The 23,084-nt window shown below is 38.7% G+C and overlaps 1 protein-coding gene across 1 annotated transcript in view; it reads right to left on the bottom strand.

The window, feature by feature from the left end:
• osbpl6 (oxysterol binding protein-like 6) overlaps window positions 1-23,084 on the bottom strand; it is a 108,969-nt gene that overhangs the window by 20,522 nt on the left and 65,363 nt on the right. Inside the window, exons 7-13 of the mRNA XM_052015460.1 lie at window positions 20,778-20,910; window positions 20,582-20,685; window positions 19,303-19,395; window positions 13,433-13,601; window positions 11,520-11,650; window positions 4,559-4,696; window positions 2,815-2,902 (exon numbers count right to left, since the gene is read on the bottom strand). Coding sequence (XP_051871420.1) covers window positions 2,815-2,902; window positions 4,559-4,696; window positions 11,520-11,650; window positions 13,433-13,601; window positions 19,303-19,395; window positions 20,582-20,685; window positions 20,778-20,910 — 856 coding nt within the window. The remainder of the gene's footprint in view (window positions 1-2,814; window positions 2,903-4,558; window positions 4,697-11,519; window positions 11,651-13,432; window positions 13,602-19,302; window positions 19,396-20,581; window positions 20,686-20,777; window positions 20,911-23,084) is intronic.

Genomic DNA, 23,084 nt, shown 5'->3' with positions numbered 1-23,084 from the left:
CCTATCATAAGTGGACCTGACAAGGAATTAAAGATTCCTGGGTAATTAAATATTCAGGAATACAATTTCATGACTCAATTGTTCATTATCACCCATAATTTATATGTGGGGAAGCATTACTCAAAGAAGTAGGAAGCTTAAGTAATTATGTTTTAAAATTTACTTGCATGCTGCTGCATTTGTTTTGAGATGTCACCATTGCAATAGAAATTAAAATATAACTCAATGATGCTCATTAAATTCAAATTCCCCATTCCCATTGGTTTTGGATGCAGATAATTAGGTATTGTGTTAAAGCCACACAAATCAGAAACTTACAAGTATAGGGGATAGCTTCCCCTTCATTTCGTGGTTGGGTGGGTTAGTAAGCTCGCAGATGATACAAAGGTAATTGGTGTGGTGGATAGTGTAGAAGATTGTCAAAGAATACAGAGGGTTATAGATAAGTTGCAGATATGGGCAGAGAAATGGCAGATGAAATTTAAACCAGCCAAGTGTGAGGTGTAATACTTTGGGAGATCAAATGTTAAAAGGTACAGTGCAGTGTTAATGGAAAGACCCTTAACAATGTTGATGTACAGAGGGACCTTGGGGTCCAAGTTCATAGCTCCCTGAAAGTGGCTGCACAGGTTGATAGGGTGGTAAAGGCAGCAGATGGCATATTTGCATTTATCAGTCGAGGCAATGAGTTCAAGAGTCAAGAAGTTATGTTGCACCTTTATAAAACTCTGGTTAGGCCACACTGGAGTATTGCATTCAGTTCTGGTCACCCCATTATAGGAAGAATGTGGAGGCTTTGGAGAGGGTTCGGAAGAGGTTTACCAAGATGCTACCTGGACGTGGGCATGTGCTATGAGGAGAGATTGTATAAACTTCGGTTGTTTTCTCTGGAGCGGCAGGGACTGAGGGGAGACTTGATGGAAGTTTATAAGATTATGAGAATAGGTAGAGCAGACAGATGGTATCTTTCTCTCAGGGTTGAAATGTCTAATACTAGAAAGCACGCATTTAAGGTGAGAGGGGGCAGGTTCAAAGGTGATGTGCGGGGCAAATTTTTTTTTAAAAACACAAAGTGGTGGGTGCTCAGAAATGCACTGCCAGGGGTGGTAGGGGAGGAAAATACAACAGAGATACTTAAGAGGCTCTCAGACAGGCATGTGAATCTGCAGAAAATGGAGGGATATGGAGATTGTTATAGGCACAAGGAATTAGTTTAGTTAGGTGTTTAATTACTAGTTTAAATAGGTCGGCACAACATTGTGGGCCGAAGGGCCTGTTCCTCTGCTGGACTGTACTGGTGGACAACCCACCACTCCAATCTCCTCCAGTTATTTTTGCAGTTTTTTTCCATCACTTTCCCAACCTGCTGTGCTCTGTGGAAATCATATCTGTTCCCTGAATGACTTCTACAAAGTTCCTGACCATGCAACTTCACCTTCTTGGCCCAAATATCTTACTTTGCCAAGTTAGTCCCAAACTGCTAACATCTCAATCCCTTTTAAAACAGGCTTCACCACGTCATAAAAAGCCTGTCCTTTATTGTTCTAAAATCTCAACCCCACATTGGAGGTTAGCATTCTCTTCCCCAGGTCTGGAATATGCCAATTTACTGACCACAGTGTTCAGCTGTTGTCAGCTCAAAACTGTCCTTGTTTCAAGCAACACTTGCACATCCCAATCTTTGTTTTTAATCATTTCCCCAGTTTCCCATTCAGACAAAATTATGTGGGCATTTTCCTTTATGCTTGCCTGAAACTGATGCTTTGACTCAAACCTAATTAGTTACCACACCTGTATAATATCAGCCTACAACCCAATCTCTCTTCCTCCACTACCAAAATCAAAATATCGTCTTAACCTGTTAATGAAAAATCAATAAAACTGCAGATGCTGGAAATCTGGAATATAGAAAAAAAATGCTGGAAAAACAGTAGGTCAGGCAGAATCTTTACCGGTGATCAAAGGGCAATCTGTTTTTGAAAGTTAACGTTTCAATTTAGGGACGCTTCATCAGAACAGGAAAGTGATAAACAAGGTAAGTCCAGGTAGTAGATATGATGGGGGGAGGGCAACTAGAGGAACAAAAGGAATTTCTCAGACAATACAACATTAGCAGCACATTACCCAGACAAAGAAGTTTATTTTATGGTTAACACCCCAACAGCTACATCATTTCCCCCATTAGAGAAATTCTTTTTGTTCTTTACCTTCTCTGCTAATGCCTCTTCATTCTTTGTATATTAAGGAGTTTAAGATTACATAGAGAAATCCAAGTATGGTCCAGAAAATGACTTACTTGCTTAACGTAACTCCCTTCTATCCATTTCCATCCTACTGTTTAGATTATGATCTCATTAAACAGAGTCAATGACCTAAAACTGTTCCTCCTGTTCCTTCTACAGATGCTGCCTGACCTGCTGAGTTTTGTTTTTGACCATTTACTGTTTTCATTTCAGACTCCAGCAGCTGCAGTTTTGTCTAATTTGCATCCTGTTTTCTACTCCACCTACACATTTTCTAAGGACTATGTGGTCTCCATTTTCTTTCCAACAAAGCACACCAGCATGCACATATACATAGATATTTGTCAATTACTCAGCCATTCCACAACTTTATTAATGTCTTCCTATATTTTGATAGACTCCTCCTTGATATCAACTGCACGCCTGCTTCCATGCCACTGATACTTTTTGAAATCTTTTGTGTAACTCCTGTGGTGGTGAATAAATGAAGGACAACAAAGGCCCAATCTGCATATATACATGTACTTTTTTAAAAAATCCACAAAAAGATGATGAAAGGTCTTATACATACATCGTCGAGAAGCATTCTCTGCAACACTGGCGTTGTCCTCAGAAATCGTGTCACTGACATCACTAACGTACGATTCGTCGTCGGATCCCTAAGGTCAAAAAGAGTAGCACTGGATGTCTTTCATAAGAAACCCAAGTCATTGTTGCGTTTGATTCCAGAATTTCAAATACAACTGATTATTTGTAGAGAAAGATCTCAATTACCACTACAGCTTGCTGACATGCTTGGAAAAATAAGTTAAAATCTAGGATTTCCTTGGGCAGTCCACCTCAGGTTTGCACTGTCTGTAGGCAGTACACCATTGGAGTGAACAGAATTTGGCCAGAGTTCAGAGAGCTACTGAGGAAATTTTAAATACCTCATCATACTTTAAATGTATCAGTAAGTGGCATAATACCCTGTTACAGGGATGTAGCATGGTATGGTACTCTTTGTTACAGGAATAGTATAATGCTGAGTGTTTCCGAGTTATAATCTGAGCTGACCTATACATGACAATATAATGAAGTACTCATAAACTAAATGACTTTTCTTATTAATGAATAGGTTTTCTGGTCTGAAAGAAAAGACAAGCTGTTTGTACGTTCTCCCTGTGTCTGTGTGGATTTCCTCTGGGTGCTACGGTTTCCTCCCACATTCCAAAGACGTACAGGTTAGGAGTTGTGGGCATGCTATGTTTGCACCGGAAGCGTGGCGACACTTGTGAGTTGCCCCCAGCACATTCCCAGTAACGCAGAAAGACACATTTCACTGTGTGTTTCGGTGTACACGTGATTAACAAATAAATAAATAAACAGACCGATAGATAAACAAACAAACAAACCTTCAACTAAACTAAGAAACAGAACATTGTGCAATTTATAACCTTATCATTAAATAAGTGCTTTCATCTCTTTTATTAAGAATATTCAGAAGGTTGTGTGTTCAAGTCCCACATCAGAGACGAGTAAAATAAATTATATTGGTATTCTAGTGCACATTGAGTGAGAGTTGCCTTTTGACCTACAATCTTTCAGACAATATGCTAAACTGAGGCTCCTCCATCCTAAAATATCTTTATTAGTCACGCGTACATCGAAACACACAGTGAAATGCATCTTATCGTAGAGCGTTCTGGGGGCAGCCTGCAAGTGTCGCCACGCTTCTGGTGCCAACATAGCATGCCCATGAATTCCTAACCCCTACATCTTTGGAATGTGGGAGGAAACCAGAGCGCCCGGAGAAAATCCACACAGACACGGGGAGAATGTACAAACTCCTTACAGAGGGTGGCTGGAATTGAACCCGGGTCGCTGGCACTGCAATAGCGTTATGGTAACCGCTATACTACCATGCCTGCCCACTCTTAGTTGTACATTTAAGGTCCCCGGTAAAATGTGGAAAAGGTACAAAGGATTTGCATTGTATCCTGGCCAAAACGTACCCTTCAATCAACATAATGAAAACAGATAACTGAGTCATTATCACATTGCTGCTTGCAGGACAATTTGTGCTCAAACTGATAGTCACACTTCGTATATTTTAACAGTGACTATACTCCAAAAGATACTTCATTGATTGCAAGGCAGTTTGGAACATTAAGAGGTCCTGAAAATGCAGTGTGAAAGCAAAATTTTTTATTAATATTTTAAAAACAATGCAAGGATTTGAGATCCCAGAGAAAAAACAAGGTTATCATTAAACTTCTAGCCTGAACCCCAAAAAAGTTCTATATCCACGAAAAATTGCAATGCTTTTCTTGTACCTCGTTCTCTGAAGAGCTTGCTGACAGAAGTACTTCTTGAGCATCAAAAAATTCCGACACCGATTCAGACATAGAGAGCCTGCTCCCATTAGAGTCCTGCTGTGACAATGGGATATTGACATGAATCTTGTCGCTTGGCTGAAAGTTTAAAAAAAATTCAAAATAAAAAAATGCTGAAAATGTTTTTAAATTTTAGCTATAAGAGATTTAGATGCAAGAGGATGACCATTGTCCAAGTCTGATTGAAATTTTCCATGAACACAAACTTTAATTGCAAATATTCCTTATGCTGTCCTCTGTAGATACAGTACATTTTATGTCAGAATAGTGCATTCAGTAATCCCACACAAGACAGGATTAGGCTTCAGGTTATTTGATAAATGGGCAGTATTCAACTTAAACAGGCTACCTTGAGCTCTGGGCCAACAGAATAATGTAGCAAATCCAAAATAAACTGGGAATAGTATCAACTCCAGTGCCAATGAATTGACAGAGAATCACAGGGCGGTGAAATAGCGTCATAGAGCAATACAGCGCAGATACAGGCCCTTCAGCCCAACCAGGCGGTCCAACCGACCACAGTGGTCACCCAGCTCGTCCCAATTTCCTGCATTAGGCCCATATCCCTCTAAGCCCCTCCCTTCATGTACCTATCTAAGTGTTTCTTTAATAATACTGTTGTACCTGCCTCAACCACTTCATCTGGCAGCTCATGCCATGTACTCACCACCCTCTGTGTGAAAAAAGTTGCCGTTCAGGTCCTTTTTAAATCTTTCCCCTCTCACTCTAAATCTATGCCCTCTAGTTTTGGGCACCCTTACCCTGGGGAAAAGGCTCTCACCATCCACCTTATCTATGCCTCTCATAATTTTAAACACTTCTATAAGATTGCCCCTCATTCTCCTACATTCCAAGGAATAACCTCCCTCTAGTCCTGGCAACATCCTTGTAAATCTTCTCTGCCCTCTTTCCAGTTTAACCATGTCTTTCCTATAACACGGTCACAAAAACTGTATGCAGTACTCCAAGTGCGGCCTCACCGATAACTTACAGAACTGCAACATAATGTCCCAACTCCTATACTCAGTGCCCTGACTGACGAAGGCCAGCATGCTAAACACCTTTTTCAACACCTCTAAGCCCCTGTCCACCTGTGTCGCCACTTTCAATAAACTATGCACTTGTACTCCTAGGTCCCTCTGTTCCATTACACTCCCTAATGCCCTAACGCTCACAGTATAAGTCCCACGCTGGTTTGACTTTCCAAAATGCATCACCTCACACTTATCTGTATTGAAATCCATTTGCCACTCCTTGGCCTACTTCCCAAACTGATCAAGATCCCCCTGTAATCTACAATAACCTTCTTCACTATCAATAACACCTCCTAATTTAGTGTCATCTGCAAATTTACTGATCAAGCCTTGTGCATATTCACATCCAAATCACTCATATAAATAACGAATAACCAGGGTCCCAACACTGACCCTGGGGCACACCACTAGTCACAGGCCTTCATTCTAAGAAACAACCTTCAACCACCACCCTCTGCTTCCTACCTCCGAGCCAATTTTGAATCCACCTAACAAGCTCTCCTTGGATTCCATGGGACCGAACCCTCCAGACCAGCCTACCATGTGGGACATTGTCAAAGGCCTCAAAGGCTATTTGTCCAAATAGACAACATCCAGTGCCCTACTTTCATCTACCCTTTTGGTTACCTCTTCAAAAATCTCCAAAAGATTCATCACACACAACTTCCCATGCACAAAGCCATGCTGACTCCTCCTAATCAGACTCTGTCTATCCAAATGCTGGTAGATCCTGTCCATCAGAATTTCCTCCAGTGACTTCCCCACCACTGATGTCAGGCTGACCAGCCTGCAGTTCTCTGGCTTGTCCTTGCTACCCTTCTTAACCAATGGGATGACATCAGCCACCTTCCAATCTTTGGGAACTTCACCAGTGGCTAACGATGAAGCAAATATCTCCACAAGGGCCTCCACAATTTCTTCCCTAGCTTCCCACACACTCCAAGGATGCACTCGGTCAGGCCCTAGGGATTTATCCACCTTAATGCGCTGTAAGGCTGCATACATCTCCTCCCTGGTAAGAAGAATGTCCCCCAAAACATCTCCACTTGTTTCCCTTATCTCTTGAGCAACCATGATTTTCTCCTCAGTAAACATCAAGGAGAAATATTTGTTACAAATTCCACCCATGTCCTGTGGCTCGAGACATAGGCAGCCCTGCTGATCTCTAGGGGGACCTACTCTCTTCCTAGCCACGCTTTTACTCTTAATATAGCTATAGAACCTCTTGGGATTCTCCTTAACCTTACCTGCCAGATCCACCTCATACCCTCTCTTTGCCTCCTGATTTCACTCTTAAGAGTATTCTTCATCTTTTTATAGTCATCAAGGGATTGACTCGTCCCCGTCTGCCTAAATTCAACGTATGCTTCCTTCTTTTTCTTGACCAGAGGCCTAATCTCCCTCGTCAGCCAAGATTCCCTAAACTTGCCAGGTGTCCCCTTCACCCTAACAGGAACATGCTGCCCCTGAACTCTTGATATCACACTTTTAAAAGCCTCCCACTTGCCATTCATTCTTTTCCCTTCAAACAGGCTCACCCAATCGACTTCTGCTAGATCCTGCATAAGGTTAGCCCCGCTCCAGTTTTGGACCCTAACCTGTAGACCTGTCATATCCTTTTCTGTCACTACCTTAAAACTAATGGAATTGCAGTCACAAGAGCTGTATCAGTGAAATATCCTCCATTATAATGCAAAGCCTTAAGAATATGATCAAGCCCTTGAACATTGCATTTGAGAGGCAAGAAGTCAGGTGTTTACTGATATGATATACTGTAGATGAGAAAGGTGCAATTTTCACAGAATTTGGACAGAAATTAGAGTGCGATCAAGGTCTCCTTATCAGACTAACCTTTCAGAGGGACAACAGGTACTGGTGCCCAGTCTATTATCACCCACAGTACTATCAGCTATCACTTCAAAAACCTATGGCAATGCCAGCAGGGGAAGCCACTATGCCTTCCACACTTCTGCTTTGAAAATGACCAAGACCAACAGTTTTTGCACCAACTATTATTAGCCCCAACAAGTCACTATATGTAAACCAAGCAACAAGTATAGGGTTATCATATTTCAGTTTTATATACAACAAAGCTGCCTTTTCATATCTAGATCTCCAAGAGCAGTAGATTCACACTCTATGAACTGTTTGTGGGTTTAAATGCTGCTCCAGAGCCTCCAGCACACAATCCAGGATGGCAATTCAGTGCAGGAATGAGAGAGTTCTGTATGGTTAAAGGTGCCAGCTTTCAATGGGGCCAATTAATCAAAGTCTTGTGTGCTCCCTGGTTGACAAAAACAAATTCCAATGCACCATTTCAATGAAGGGTTGAGGAGTTATCCCCAATGTATTGATGAAGTTTTACCACAAACATCATGAAGTATAATTTGATTATCACATTGCTGTCTGTGGGAGTTGCTTATGTGCAAATTGGCTGCCACGTTGTCCTACATTGCAACATTGACTATACCTCAAAATGTAGTTTGTTTATTATAAAGTACACTGTGATCCTGAGAAAGGTGGACATGATTAGTATATTGAATCAATAAATGCAATTTCTATTGAAATATGTGAAAGAATATAAACATTATAATTACAACAAAGAATGTTATACCAATTACAAGTAACATTTTTACTTCTGCCCCTCCTCATAAAAGATCCATAGTGCCAAATAGCCTTGCTTGTTCCGGCCCAATGTTATTCTTATTGTTGAAATGGTCACATTGAATCTCAAACCATAAAACTAAATGTGTGAGGAAGAGAAACAACCCAAGGCAATGGTAGCCACCTCATTCATCTTAAAAGCTGCAAAATAACATTGCCAAAACTTTCCAGGCACCAGCACTGGGAAAAAATGGAGCTGTTCCGTAGGTAGAGTCTTCACCTGGTCAGACCAGAATCAATGTTTGGACAAATCAAAAACTCAGGCAATAGCCAAGGTTAACATAGTATGTCCAAAACTAGAGTTTTATATAAAAAAAACTAATTGCATTGGAAAGAGAGATGAGTTGATGAAGGTACACTTGGAAATTAGATTGCAGGGGATTAGACAGAAAAGTAATCACAAGCATTTAGAGCAATTACATTCCCTTCAAAGATAAAAATTCCATGGGAAATGAGATCAATTTTAGCTTGAGACATTAACAATATTAGCAGAGACTTATAAACAAACTAAACAAAAGAGCAACCTTAAGAATTGAGAACTTTAAGAAATTATAAAAAAAATGATTAAGAGATAAGATAGAATATGCATGAGCAAACATGTAAGAAACAGACCGACAGTCTGCACGAGCCTCTACAAGTAATTAACAAAGAAGAGAGTAGTGGAAGTAAACAGTTCTGTTCACAGCTCAGAGAGCACAAATTATAATGCAGCATCAGGAAAAATGTTGAACAAATATTTTGTATCTGCCTTTGCAGCACAACACAAAAAAACTAATGACACATTAAGAGTTCGGAAACATTTCTATAGATAAGTAAAAAGGAAAAGATTAGCAAAAGATAATGTAGGTCCCTTACAGTCTGAGATTGAAGAAATTATATCAGAGAATAAGGAAATGGCAAAGAACTTGAAAAAATATTTTGTTTTTGTCATCCTGGAAGACACAGTAAACTACAGAAAAGTAGATGATATGCCAAGAGAGATTGAGAGGCTGAAAGAAATTAGCATTAAAGAAAAAGTACTAGAGAAATCAATGGGACCAAACAGACCTGATGACCCATATCCTAATGTTTTGAAAGAGGCAATGGAGATGCGAGATACATTGGCTGTCAGCTTCCAAAATTCAACTGTTTGCTTTATCAATGACCTTCCTTCCAATAAAAGGTCAGAAGTAGGAATGTTCACTAATGATTGCACGATGTTCCATTCCATTTGGAGCTCCTCAGCAAATGAAGCAGACTGTGCCTGCATGCAGCAAGTCCTGGAAAACATTCAGGCATTGCCAAGCAATGATTATCTCCAATGACTTACCACTGATATTCTACCATCGACGAATTCCCTACCACCAATAGCCTGGGCCAGCCATATATACACTGATGCCACAAGTGCAGGTTAGAGGCTGGGAATCGTACAGAGAGTGAGTCTCCTCCTGAGGGATTACATTTTTTAAATTTTCAAATGGTATCTCAACTCAGCACTGACATAACCACTGTCAGGTTTAATTGTTATTTTGCTTTCTCAGTTCTGACAGAGTCCTTGACCTAAATATTAACTCTATTTCTCTTCCCACAGATGCAGCCTGACCTGCTGAGTATTTCCAGCATCTTCTGTTTTCATTTTACATTTCCTGTATTTAAGTTTTTTTTATTTTCACTTAATAGAGACACATTTGGCTGCATAGATGGGGATTTAATTGAGAAAGGCAAGGACATAATGATGCAATTAATTGACTTAGAAAACAGAAGAAGAGATGGCTTTAACTTGGATCTAAATTTAATATGCTGTATGGGTTTTCCAGAACTAGGTAAAGTGACCAGGCTGGCAGCAGTTCATACACTTATTTAAACTTGTCACTGTTCCATCTGAAACAGCTGGCATATCAATTCTCTTTGGCAAGTGTTCAACAGAGAGTGATGTAGCAATTTTCATCCTTTAAGGATTTCAAGATGCAATGTTTGTTGGTCATGTTTGACAGATGAGACAGACCATCATCAGTCATGGCAGCAATAGCAAACAAAGTATGGTGGGATTAGTGTTATCCGAGGGCAGGTGTACATAGGCGAGAGATGCACAAGAAAGAAATGAAGGAGGCCTTAATCACATCACAGGGTTTACAGTCAGAGAATGAGTCTACCACCCAAAACCTTTTCACCTTCAGAGCTTTCCAGTATCCTATTGGACATGTCTGGAAACCCATAGCCAGGATATATAAAGTAGGCAGATTATTCATCAATGCTGACAATAATACCTATTTCACTAATGATGGCAAAATGTAGAAAATAAACATATGGATACAGCTGCCTGGCTGGATTCCCACTGGTACAGGCTATCATCAGCTGCACACACGGCATTCCAAATAACACACGACAACCTGGAGTTTTTGTAAAACACAAGTTACATCTGATCATTAAGCCACAGCTGACGCACAACCTCAAGAGCAGATCTAGGAAGGTTTGCACCAGCAAATCCAAGTGCTGCCATGAAACCCTTACACTCAAGGAGTCCAAAATCTTGCATCATTTTGGTCCAGGAACTAAACTCGGGGACTGAGTAACACAATAAAAAGGAAACCCCCTTCAAACCTGGGTCATGACACCCAGAAGGAACTCACCAACAAGAGTACAAGAGCAGCATGGCCACCAAGTGCATCACTAAGCAACTACCGCAACGTTGAAGGTGTGATTCAGAAGCTAGGATAGATCTGGAAGCATGCTTCATTCTCCACCTGCTATAGTGTCCAGAAATGACAATGATATGCTGTCTCCTATACAACACTGCGCTGCAAGAAGAACTATAGGTGGAGAAGACAGAGGAACCCATCACTCATCTTCTGATAAGAACAAAAAGGAGGAAGAGCAATGGCAAGAGGAGAAAGTTGGAGCACCCATCACCAGACCAGCTGGTCACAACATTGTTCAAAATGTCAAGGCTTGCTTAATATCATGAAGCTCAAATAACATAAAACACAAACAAAATCCTGTTCCCATCACCAGGGTAGCTCCATTGTACATTAAGTAGAGCTGAAACATTGTGCCATTGGGATGTGCATCACAGCTACTATTTTGAAACACACTATGCAGTAATCAAAATTAATTGTTTCAATTGAGTTTTGACTACAGGAGCCACAAAGCTGTCTGTACACAAAATCAACATGCACCACAAATGATCACTTTCTTGGACCTACAATCTTCTCTAGATACTGTACCTGGGAAAGTGTTCTCCTAAGAGTGAAGAATTGAGAATTGTGGCCAGAATGCTCTTGCTCCAAGAGCATTTGCTTCAACTTCTCCTTTTCTATTGCTACTGTGTTGAAGGCAGACTTTAAAAGACACTGCACTGTGAAAAGCAGAGAAAAAACACTACAGAGAGTAAAAATGATAGAAGTATTCAGTTCTATTGTGCTAGTTGTTTATTTATACAAGATTATCTATAATACCAGCAGAATTTCCTCAAGTAACTTTTGTTGACTGTCTGGAATCTATCCATTCAAGTCATGGAATAATAGAGTAATACAGCACAGATACAGGCCCTTCGGATACAATTCCATGCCGACCACGTTGTCCACCTAGCAAGTCCCAGTTTCCTGCGTTCGGCCCATATCCCTCCAGGCCCCTCCCCTCCATATACCTATCCAAGTGCTTCTTAAATTACACTATTGTACCTGCCTCAACCACTTCCTCTGGCAGCTCATTCCATATAATCATCACCCTCTGCGTGAAAAAAAGTTGCCCCTCAGCTCTTCTTTAAATTTTTCCCGTCACCCTAAATCTATGCCCTATAGTTTTGGACTCCCCTACCCTGGGGAAAAGACTGTTACCATTCACCTTATCTATGCCTCTCATAATTTTAAACACTTCTATTGGGTCGCCCCTCAATCTCCTACATTCCAAGGAATAAAGAACTAGCTTGGCCAACCTCTCCCTATAACTCAGGCCCTCTGATCTTGGCAACATCGTCATAAACCTTTTCTGCACTCTTTCCAGTTTAACGTCTTTCCTATAACAGGGTGGCCAAATGTGGTCCACCAAGTGTGGCTACTAACTGAAGAATATATTAGAGAAGGAAACTTCTCAACAATCTTTTGATGCAATAGCTCTGATTCCAGACAGACTTTAAAAAATTGAAGCAATGTAAAACTAATGACTCCATAAAACTGTCAGAGGAAACCAATAAAGGTCAGCCAAAAGTAAAGATGTATTTGACTGCAAAGAATTGCATCAGATAAACCTGAACTAAATGGCCTGTTTCATTACTTATCAGATTTCTTTCAATTCAGTAACAATAAGAGTTTAAAGATCTTCATTCAGGCCAATTATTGAAATATCTACTAATTTATACCACTCAAATAGTTTGCAGTTTCTGGAGAATCTGAATGTTAACAGTAAAACTTTGTTATTATTTTTAGCCTTCACTCACGTAGTGGCATGATATTATCCTTTGATCTTTATTGCTGTATGGCAAACAGATTATGGTAACACATTCACTTCATATTATTAAACAATATTACAACTTTCATTTGTGAGGGGAGACACGTTTTTTCTATTGCAAGTAATAGCTAGTATACATACACCTGTAGGATCCTCCAAAATAATTATTTTTTTATTTTGTGAGGAAATAGATACACCTCATTATCAATGAACTTCAACTAATATTTTGTAAAGTTAATAGAGGCTGAGAAAAAAAATGTATCATTACAATATTCAACCAATTTAATCCACATCTTTTCTTAGCAGGGCAGAAAATCTTGCATCGTATCATTGAAAAATTGATAGGGTTTGAGTTCATTATGCTTCAGGCTTAATCAGTATGATATTCTTACATTAGCTATACTGGACTGAAAGAGTTCTTTTAAAAAAAACAATTCAAGCCAAAGAACTGCTTCATACATTTACAATAATATCATAGATAGCATCAGGATAAGCATCTCATCAACTGTCAATTTCAATAATTTGAGAAATATGCATCACTTTTCCATTTTGGCTTAAGATGCTGCAGTAAAATAGAGCAATCGTTCAAGAATTCAATTATTCTTGCATATAATGAATTGTGTTAATAGCCATCTTAGTCCACGAGGAATTACAAACTTGTTTATAAAAGAGATCCATGTATTAAAGTTACCTTTCTGCGCAATGAGACAAAACTCTTCTTGAAGTTTAGTAAAATCCGCGGAGGAATCAGGGAACTCTGGAAGTGGACTTGGTGGTATTGGATATTCTCCAATGTCTGCACATAGATTGGGGTTGGAAGAGTGCAAACGAAGTGGAGACATAGTAGCACTGGAGGGAACCTGCAATTATCAACAAGTTAACTCTAATGCATTCAACATCATTTCATCCAGAAAACAGAAACAATTAAGAAAAAACTCATTCACAATTTTGTAATCAACATTTGATTGTTCTTTCGTCTATCATGGTCATTTAGGAAATCAATTAAGTTGCACTTTTTCTGAATAAGTTTTGATTGCTTTATACCAGTCACAGTTAGCATGGCTGCCAGTTATGATGAAATTATTTGCGAGTCTCTCAGAATCATGTTTAAATAGCACTTCTAATATACTGTATTTTGTGTTTCTTGGAAGTTGTCAGACTGTGCAATTTCCTGCTAAGCTGTTGAGATTTTTCAGGATTTTCTGTTTTTATTTGGAATTTCCCCTTCACCCCTTCCCTGGCCTATAACTTTGGTCTCTTTTACCTCAAAAGAAATTTTCACTGATATGGTCATTCTTGACTTTCTAGGATTAGTTCACCAGTCTAGTCCTCCCATGGGAGGACTATATCTGAATGGAAAACAGAAAAAGTAATCAGGAAAACAGCAGTATCGTCCTCTTTCCTAAAAGCACAAAAGCATACATGAATTCCACTGGCACCAGGCAGTATCAATTTATACCCTGCTTCTCCTTTTTCTTCATTTTCTACCTTTAACTTTCCTTCCATTTCCAGCTTTTTGTCTTCTCTTTTCTCAATCACTTTCCATTTTTCCCTTACTCATGTGCCACGTTTCTCTCCACTCTCCTGCTTTCATCTTCTCTTTTATACTACTGCTTGTTAACTTTGCTTGTGAATATTTTAACAATTCTTTAAATTTGATCTTCTCGGTTTGGACAAAAAAACCTGATGCAACTGCCCAAAATAAAAACAAAATTACTGCAGATGTTGGATTCTGAAATAATAAGAGAATACAGAAAAAGACAAAAGAGGAACAAGATTAACTTCTAGTGGTCAGCTTTCTTGCTGAAGCCCAGTGTGACAGACAACTCTACACCTACAGAACTGACTTTTGTATTGTCATGACTTAACTCAGGAATACATCTTACACCCCCAAAAAAAAACTAATCATAATCCCTCTTGTTCCAGACACAGTATCTGAAATCGAGCAATGGTAACAGATGCTGGTCTTGATTATAAACAATTCATTAGAAAACTGTGCACTATGACAATGCACATTGCCTGCTCCGATTATGCTTTCTCAGCTATCCTGGGAATCAGGGAAATAAAAGTAGCACAATTTTCAGTGCATGGGAAAACAAAAGTGCCAAAATCCTCAAAGCAGAAACATGGCAAATAGTTAAAGGTCTGAACAGTGCCTTAATAGTCAGCCATAACATAGACATTCATTGAACTGATGTACAAATTTATTGTTGGTATGAAATGTTACATAATTTATATCATCTAAAGGAGATAAATAACACAATACTAGATACTGTAAGAGAGCAAACTAGGATGCAAGTCTAGATCATATGCAGGTTCACCTCTTGAGACACAGTGGTCCTTACTCATTAATAGAATGGACGACAGCCTTTGTCCTTTGGGTCAAAGCATTAGGTTAATTTTACTACTTGTAATTTAAAGCAATGAAATATTTTGTCAATTCCTTTGAATTCATCTGCCTCAAAGTTATGCCCCCAGTACAAAATATGCTGTTCATTACTGCTACTAGATGAAGGGGCATAATTATAGCAAAGCTCCACATACCTAGGGATGCCAACATTCCCATATTGTACAGGGCTTTACACACTTGAAAGGAAAGATGTCAATCCCGTATGACATTGGTATGGAAACCAATTTTCAATTGAAACTAACAAAGGGGGCAGGGCTGGGAATCCCCAGGTTAGCCAATAATAAAAAAAAGGCTTCTGATAACATCAACCAGAAATTCTGCTGTGGTTGTGGGGAGCACCACCAAGGTGGCTGCAGCTGAAGACCTGAGGTAGGAACTAGAGTCTCCCATTTGCCCTGTCCTTGGGACCCATTCTTGAGAATTTAGTGGCCCGATATCAGAAGCAGGTAAATGACAGATCCTGTATTAATACTCCATTTTTCACCTTTCACTTATTTAGTATCATTTCATTTACAGATTACAGGGTACAGTTTGGTCCATTGAGCCCAGATTGCTTCCAGGATTATGTTATACAGACCCCATTCACCCCCGCATACCTCAGTGCAATCTGTCCCTTATTGTTGAAGTACAATGTTGGCAAATCCTACATTTAACAGACTGAAGATCCAAACGTGGTGCCCTGTCTGCAGTAACTGGGATAAGGGAAGTGCAGGCTGAAGGTGGACACTGCTATCAGAGCAGGCAACCGCAGATAGATGAGACTGGTTTCCAGTGATGGGATCTGTGGGAAGTACAGGCTGTAGCGGTATGAAAGCAAACTCTGCAAGTAGGGGCAGCTTTACAATACTGAACTAAATAAAGTCCTTTACAGGTAACTTCAACACAAAAAGTGTGGGGCCACAAAGGTTACACTGGATTACCTAGGATCTATGGCACAAAACAAGTCATTCAATCCAACAATTCTATGCTGTATTAATGCTCCACTTGCACCTCCTCCTGTTATACGATTGTACAATGTTCAGTTCCGTTCGCAAGTCCTTGATGAAGCAGTTCATGCCTGCATGCAACAAGGCCTAAACAACATTCAGGCATGGGCTGATAAATGACAAGTAATATCTGAGCTACAGAAGTGCCAGGTAATTATAATTTCCAAGAAGAGACTGTCTAACAACCTACCCTCAGCATTACCATTGCTGATTATCCCACTGTCAACATCCAGGAGGTCATCATTGACCAGAAACTTAACTGGACCACCACATAACTGCTATGGGTACAAGAGCAAGTGTAATGAGTATTCTGCAGCAAGTTACTCATCGCCTGATATCGAAAATCTTTCCACCATCTACAAGGCATGTAGGAGCAAAAGGGAATACTCCACACTTTCTCGGGTGAAAATAGATTCAACATCTATGACAAAGCAGCCTACTTGATTGGCACCCACAAAATACCCTAAACATTCATTCCTGCCAGCACAGCACAGTGTGACTGAAATGCATGCCACTCTAACAATACCTCCCAAACCCATGACCAGAACTGTAAATATAGACAAGCACAGCAGGTGTATAAGCACAGTTGCCTACAGGTTTTCTTCCAAACCCCACAATACCCTAATTTGGGATTATACTGTCAGCCCCTCATCGTCACTGAGACTAAATGCTGGAACTCGCTACACCACCGCACTGTGGGAGTACTGTCACCAGGACTGTGGTGTTTCTAGAAGGCGATTCACTACCACTTTCTCAAGGGTAATTAGGAATGGGGAATAAATGCTGGCCTTACCAGTAACACCCAAATCCCAAGAAATGAAAGTAAACAAAAAAAGTTGTAGCCAGAATGTATGCGGACCTTCAAGCATGGCTTAAACAAAGTTTGATGCAGGTTTAGAATTACTTCTATACTTTTCAATTAAATCCATCTAGAATTAAGCCCCAGCATTTGGTTTGCTTTTTTCATGGCCTTGCTAATCTGTGGCACAACTGTTTGTCTGAGATCCCTTTGTTCCTCTACTTTAACCAAGTCTTGCACTTCCATGTCATAAACAACATCCCTATTCTTCCCACCAGAATTTATTACATTACACTTATTGTATTGAACCTCATCTGCCAATTTCTTGCCCATTCTACAAGTTTAGCTATGTCCTCTTGTAACAATCTTCCTCATTATTGAGGATGCCTCCTAATTTGGTATTAACTCCAAATTTAGAAATTGTGTACTTGATCCCAAAGTCCAACTGTGACTATTCCTTGTGGAACCAACAGTGATCTTCGTGTAATGCCATTATCCACCTTCTTCCATTGTGAATAGCTACCCTTTAATCCCATTCTCTGCTTTCTGGCTTGAAGCCAACTAACTATCCATTTTGGTACACGTTCCCCAACTCTGACATTATTTATTAGTCTATTATCGAGTATTTTATCAAAGGCCTTTTAATAATCTAGATTAGCTACATCTATGCATTACCATTAACTTGTCCATCTGTTTCTGCTTCAAAGATTGATCAAGCAATCCTTTCCTTTTTGAAATTCATGCTGACTAATCATTTTTGCACTTTTCCAAGTATTCTTCTATTCTCTCCTTTGCAAGGAATTCCATTATTTTTCCTACCATCAATGTTAAGCTGATTTCATAATTTTGAGGAAATGTTCTATCGCCTTTCTTAAATTATAGCTTTTACATTAGCTATCTGCCAGATGCCTGGCAAAACACCTTTTTTGAATGAATTATTAAACTGGTGTAGCAAAGCCTATTACCTCTTATATTGTTTCTAAATGGTGTATGGAATCTATCCAGATCAAAGGTTTTATCCTCTGGGAGTTTGATTAATTTATTTAATACATTTGTTTTTTTCCTGCTGTTAATGCACATATCTCATTATCCAATATCCACCTGTTCTACCTCCAGGGTAAGCACTGAAGCAAAATAATAATGATATTTCTGTCACTGCCCTGTCACAATCTGTGGTCATGTCTTGTCTATGCCAACCCAACCTTTTCATTTTCACTGATTGTGGGGAGGGTGTGGGATTGGCTAAGGAAGCTAGCGACAGCCTGATTACAGAGGTCAATTATCTCATCCGCAGATTAGTGTGTTGTCAGGATCTCTTTCCAGTCCCCTTACAAAACAGATTTCTCATACATTCTTGTGAGTGGATGTAGAACGTATATACAAAATGAAAAAAATAATGAGAAGTCATCAACCTGAAGCTTTGCTTCTCTCTCCACAGATACAGCCTGACCTGCAGAGTGTTTCTAGTCTTTTCCATTTTTGTTATTTGAGAACCCTTATGTTCACCTGAATGAGCATCTGGAAGAAGTCCAAAAATGATGCTTCTAAGGCAAGGAAAGGTAAAGGAGATTAATTTCAGTGGTGAAAATTCTGTATCACAATAACTCATTTAGAGCATAGTGGAAAATTGCAGAGCCAGGAAGTTCACAACTTGAGCATTCAATCAAACATCCTGACACTGATGGGAATAAATGCCAACAGTTTACAAAGGACTTTCCCGGCATGTTCCAGCCTACTGTTTTGGAAACCTATCTCTGCTATATTGTCAGAAATTGTATGAAGAGTTACAAAATGACAACGATTTTGGTATTTAAAACAGATTTTACACATGATATTAGGATTTGTCCGATGACAGCAATTTGCCTCCTGCTGTTTAATGAACAGTATTTATTAATGTGCTCAGAGCAGTTTACCTCATTATAAATTTGCTTTGGTTCGCTGCTTATTGTGGGTAGTCTTGTTGACCACCCAGGAAATTAAAAGCAGGAAGGATTTACAATTGGCTGCTGATTAGATGTTACCTTTCATATTATTAGCCCAAGTCAAAGTTGTTCTATACAACCTTAGAACATCTCATCACAACTGATCATTATACATAATTTAATCCTTATTTAATATTACAACTCCCTGACAAACACATATGCAGTTTGCCAGATTTATGCACTATCCAAGATTTTCACACTGAAGTGATGCTGAGATTAAAACAATTTCAAAAACTCTGATACTGATATTTAACTAAAAGTATTCAAATTTATTTTGTTAGTACTGGAAAACAGTGGCAATCTGCAAAGACTGTAGAATAAAAGGCATCATTGTAACTAGACTAGTCAAACAAGTGAAAGCATGATAAAATGTAAATGAGATACCTGAAGCTGCATTTTTCCATCTTTGCTGACACTTTTTGTTCTCCATCTTCTGGTGACACGCTTGTCTTTCTTTGTAATATCTATGCAATTAGCCTATGTATACAAAGAGTCAAAGCCAAAGACAAACAAACTGTTAAATTTACCAATACACACAAAACCAGGACAGTTTATAATTACTTTCATCAAGAAAAAAATGTGTAGAATCAGATTGGGAGGATATATCACAATGACAAGAAGAAACAAATTAATGACTAAATAAATACTAGGTTTCAGTTTCTTTCAGTAACCAAATCTCATTGTATTTTTTGATAAATCCACTATAATGATGTCACCAACTATCAAGTCCCATCACATAAAGACATGGGTCATATTGAGTAGCCAATCTCTAGACCACAGCTGCTGCCTAAACCATCCCTTTCCTACCAAGAGAACACACATACATTTAAAAAAAAATCAGGAAATGATTTGAAAGCTATAATCTAATTTCAGCATCCTGATAACTGTTAGTCAGCTCAAGCTTTGCTTTTGTGTTTCATGACGTCACCTCAATTCCTCCCCCATTTAATTGCTGACATGATATTATTACACTGTATTTAGTATTCCAAGTTTAGCTCCTTCTTTGCAAAAACGGCCAATTTAATTCACAGTGGCTAACTGATTGGAAGCAAATTTGTATGCTTTGATTAAAGCAATCAAATGTAAACAGCAAAATCATGACTAAATCCTTGACCTACTAATACAGGGTTAATTGCCAAATTGCATCTGATATGAGGATCAAATACCTGATGAGTTTTAAAATCACCCAACTGAAGTCTATTAAGGCTACATAAAGCGCAGATACTACAGGGAATGATAGCATTTTAAGACTATTTTTGGTGATGTGTTTAACAGCCACTGTTTGGATAATGTTTCTGAAAACAGTAAGGAGCACATTACTTAACTATAATTGAGAACCAGAAGTACTTCACTTTTGTAACAGGTACACCTGCTGAATAGTGCTTCAAACGTACTAAGAATATAATGAAAATTTAAAAACTGCAAGATACTGGAAACCCAAAATAAAAACAGAATTTTCCAGCATTTTCTGTTTTTACTAAAAATATAAGCTTACACCAGGATTAATTTATACAAACATTGTTTTTAAAAAGTATTATAGAATGCATTTAGCTCCCTGAATGTTCTACAAGCTCCAGGTTTCCTTAATGTTTCAAGTGCTGGGTTAATCTTACCTATATCTAGCTAAATCAACATTGAAATAAGTGTGAATATTGAACCTTACCTGCATGTCAGTGAAATTTGGAGCTGACTGTGTCCTTTGTAGAATTTCCAGATTTTGTAATAGTTTGCTGAGTTCCACTAGACTTGATTGGCAATGTGCAAGGTCTAAGTGAACAAAAATAAACAAAATGTTCTTAATATATTCATCATCAGATATAAGATAATAGATTATTATTTCATTCTGTTTTATTAAATACCTTTTGCACATTTATTCATCTCTTCAGATTCCAGCAACCATGCTGCAACTTTGGTTTGACTGTTGCTATAGGAAGTAGGTAGACTTGTACTGCATGGAATGGAGGGCTGCCGTGCAAAATTGTTCTGCTGGGGCTAAGGGTACATAAAAAGGTACCATGAGGTACAAAATAAATATATATTCATCATGAATAGAGGAAAATGACAAAAACCATAAATAATAAATCTAAAAACATTGATCCAAAATGGATTATCACGGAAAGTTGCAAATTACTCCTCTCAAATTGGAAGTACTTGTGTACATTTATTTAAATTAACTTTGCTTCATTTTAGTTTCCCTAAACTAGCCTCTTTTTCTGCCTTATCCATATGTATCCCATCTCACTTCCATTCACACAAAGGTTTTCACTAATCTCTGTTCATTGTCTTCCTTCTTGACTTACTGTTTGTAAATTTAAATTATCTTACTTTGTTTAATAGCATCAGTCCACAAAATATGTGGGGATAACAATTCGTAATCAAGGTTTTTGAAGTATTTACCTGCCCAACTTCATGTTGTAATATTTATACAGAAAATCATCAGTATTACACTCATAATGCTCATCAAAAACAGTTTCTAGTGGTATTGTAATTTGTTTAGGTCTGGAGAATTAAAGTGTACAATTAAAAAATTCAATATAAAACTATTTTTAGAAAGCATAAATATCAAGGAATTTGATATTTGATGACCAAAAATTTCAACCAAAAGAGGCTAGAGAGCTAGCAAGATGATAATATGAGATATTAAGGCCCTGTCCTTTTTTATGGTATTATGTCATTATAGCAAAAGTAAAGTTAATGAAAAATCTGTAAAAAAAAATATTCTAAAGGTACAATTTTTAAAAAATAGTACCATAAAAAATTACTAATGGCTTGGCACTGTACCTTAAGAAAATATTGAGGAAACTCATGAATGAGTTCGGACATTAATGATATGGCAAACGAGATAAATCAAGAATCACCTTTACACCATTGAATGTTTACCTCTACATATGATGGATAATTTAGTAGGATCAAACTTGGGGCAACTTAGCTCTTACACAAATATATCTTTGTTCACCAGATCAAAAGACCTGATGCTTAGCAATGACATGAGCAGTTTACAGATATTTGGGAAACATTACTAGAAGTGGCTAAGTTTCTTTTAAGCAACTCTGTGCAAGTTGCGCAGTGTGTACTATCTAGTGAATGGCTATTTGTCAGATTGCCTGCAACACTTTCATTTCATGTACCAACTGTAGTTGAAATAAATACTTTGAGACTTGATGGATTTTCCACAATGCTTTATATGAAAATTCAACTTGCTTTGCTCACATGTCAATCTATACGGGGAGTGAGAGGGTTTAGTTCAGAGCAAAGCAGGGGTTTGACAGAACTACAGGGGACTACAGGGTTAAATCATGTCATTGGGATGAAGAGTAATCTGCCTGCTTTTTATTCCATCAAAGTTAACTCCTTGGCTTTTATAGTTCAAGACTCTTACAGATTGGTCTTCAGTCTACCACTTCTGCTTTGGCAACTTCATTATCAAGAATTAGAGGTGGTACAGCGGCACTTCAGGTAGAACAGCTGCTTCACAGTTCCCGAGTCCTACATTCAGTTCTGATCTCCAGTACTATCTGTGTAGAGTTGGCACATTCTCCCTGTGACTGTGTGGGTTTACTCCATTTGCTCCCATTTCCTCCCAAATATGTGCTTGTGTGGAGGTGGCTGGTGGAAGAATGTTAATAGGCTTGTGTGAGAGAATGTACTTGGAAGGAAACAGGTGTGGGAATGGGATTGATGTAATTCCTCTGAGGGCAGGCATAGATTCGATGGGCCAAATGGCCTTCTATGCCATAAGGAAAAATGAAAGAGTTAGGATGCTCTACTTCAGTAAAATGAATCAAGCATGGAGTTTTCCTCCTTATGGAAGTTAAATTTCTAATCAATGCAGAATGGAGTTTCCCAAGAATTATATCATCAGAACCATTTCTGCATCAAGTATGATTTACTCTCATGGGGGGAAAAGCTACTGAGGTCAACAATTTTCTAAGATTACTAAAAGGAGACATGTAGAGTGGTAAAGGTATGGTCAGTCCTTCAATTTGCTTTGAAAGGGGAATAATGTTTAAATGAAGCCTGCTGAGATTCACAACACACAGTTATAACAGCTCCACAAAATATTCTTTACAGCATATCAGTTGGGAGAAAAATTGGTGGATAATTTCTGAGCAAATTCAGAACATTAATTCACTTTCACTGTCTCTCAGTAATTCAGAATAGTTCTT

Source organism: Pristis pectinata, chromosome 1 (genome assembly GCF_009764475.1).
Source record: "Pristis pectinata isolate sPriPec2 chromosome 1, sPriPec2.1.pri, whole genome shotgun sequence".
In the NCBI taxonomy this organism is placed as follows: Eukaryota; Metazoa; Chordata; class Chondrichthyes; order Rhinopristiformes; family Pristidae; genus Pristis; species Pristis pectinata.
This window is presented reverse-complemented; position numbering and strand designations above follow the sequence as displayed.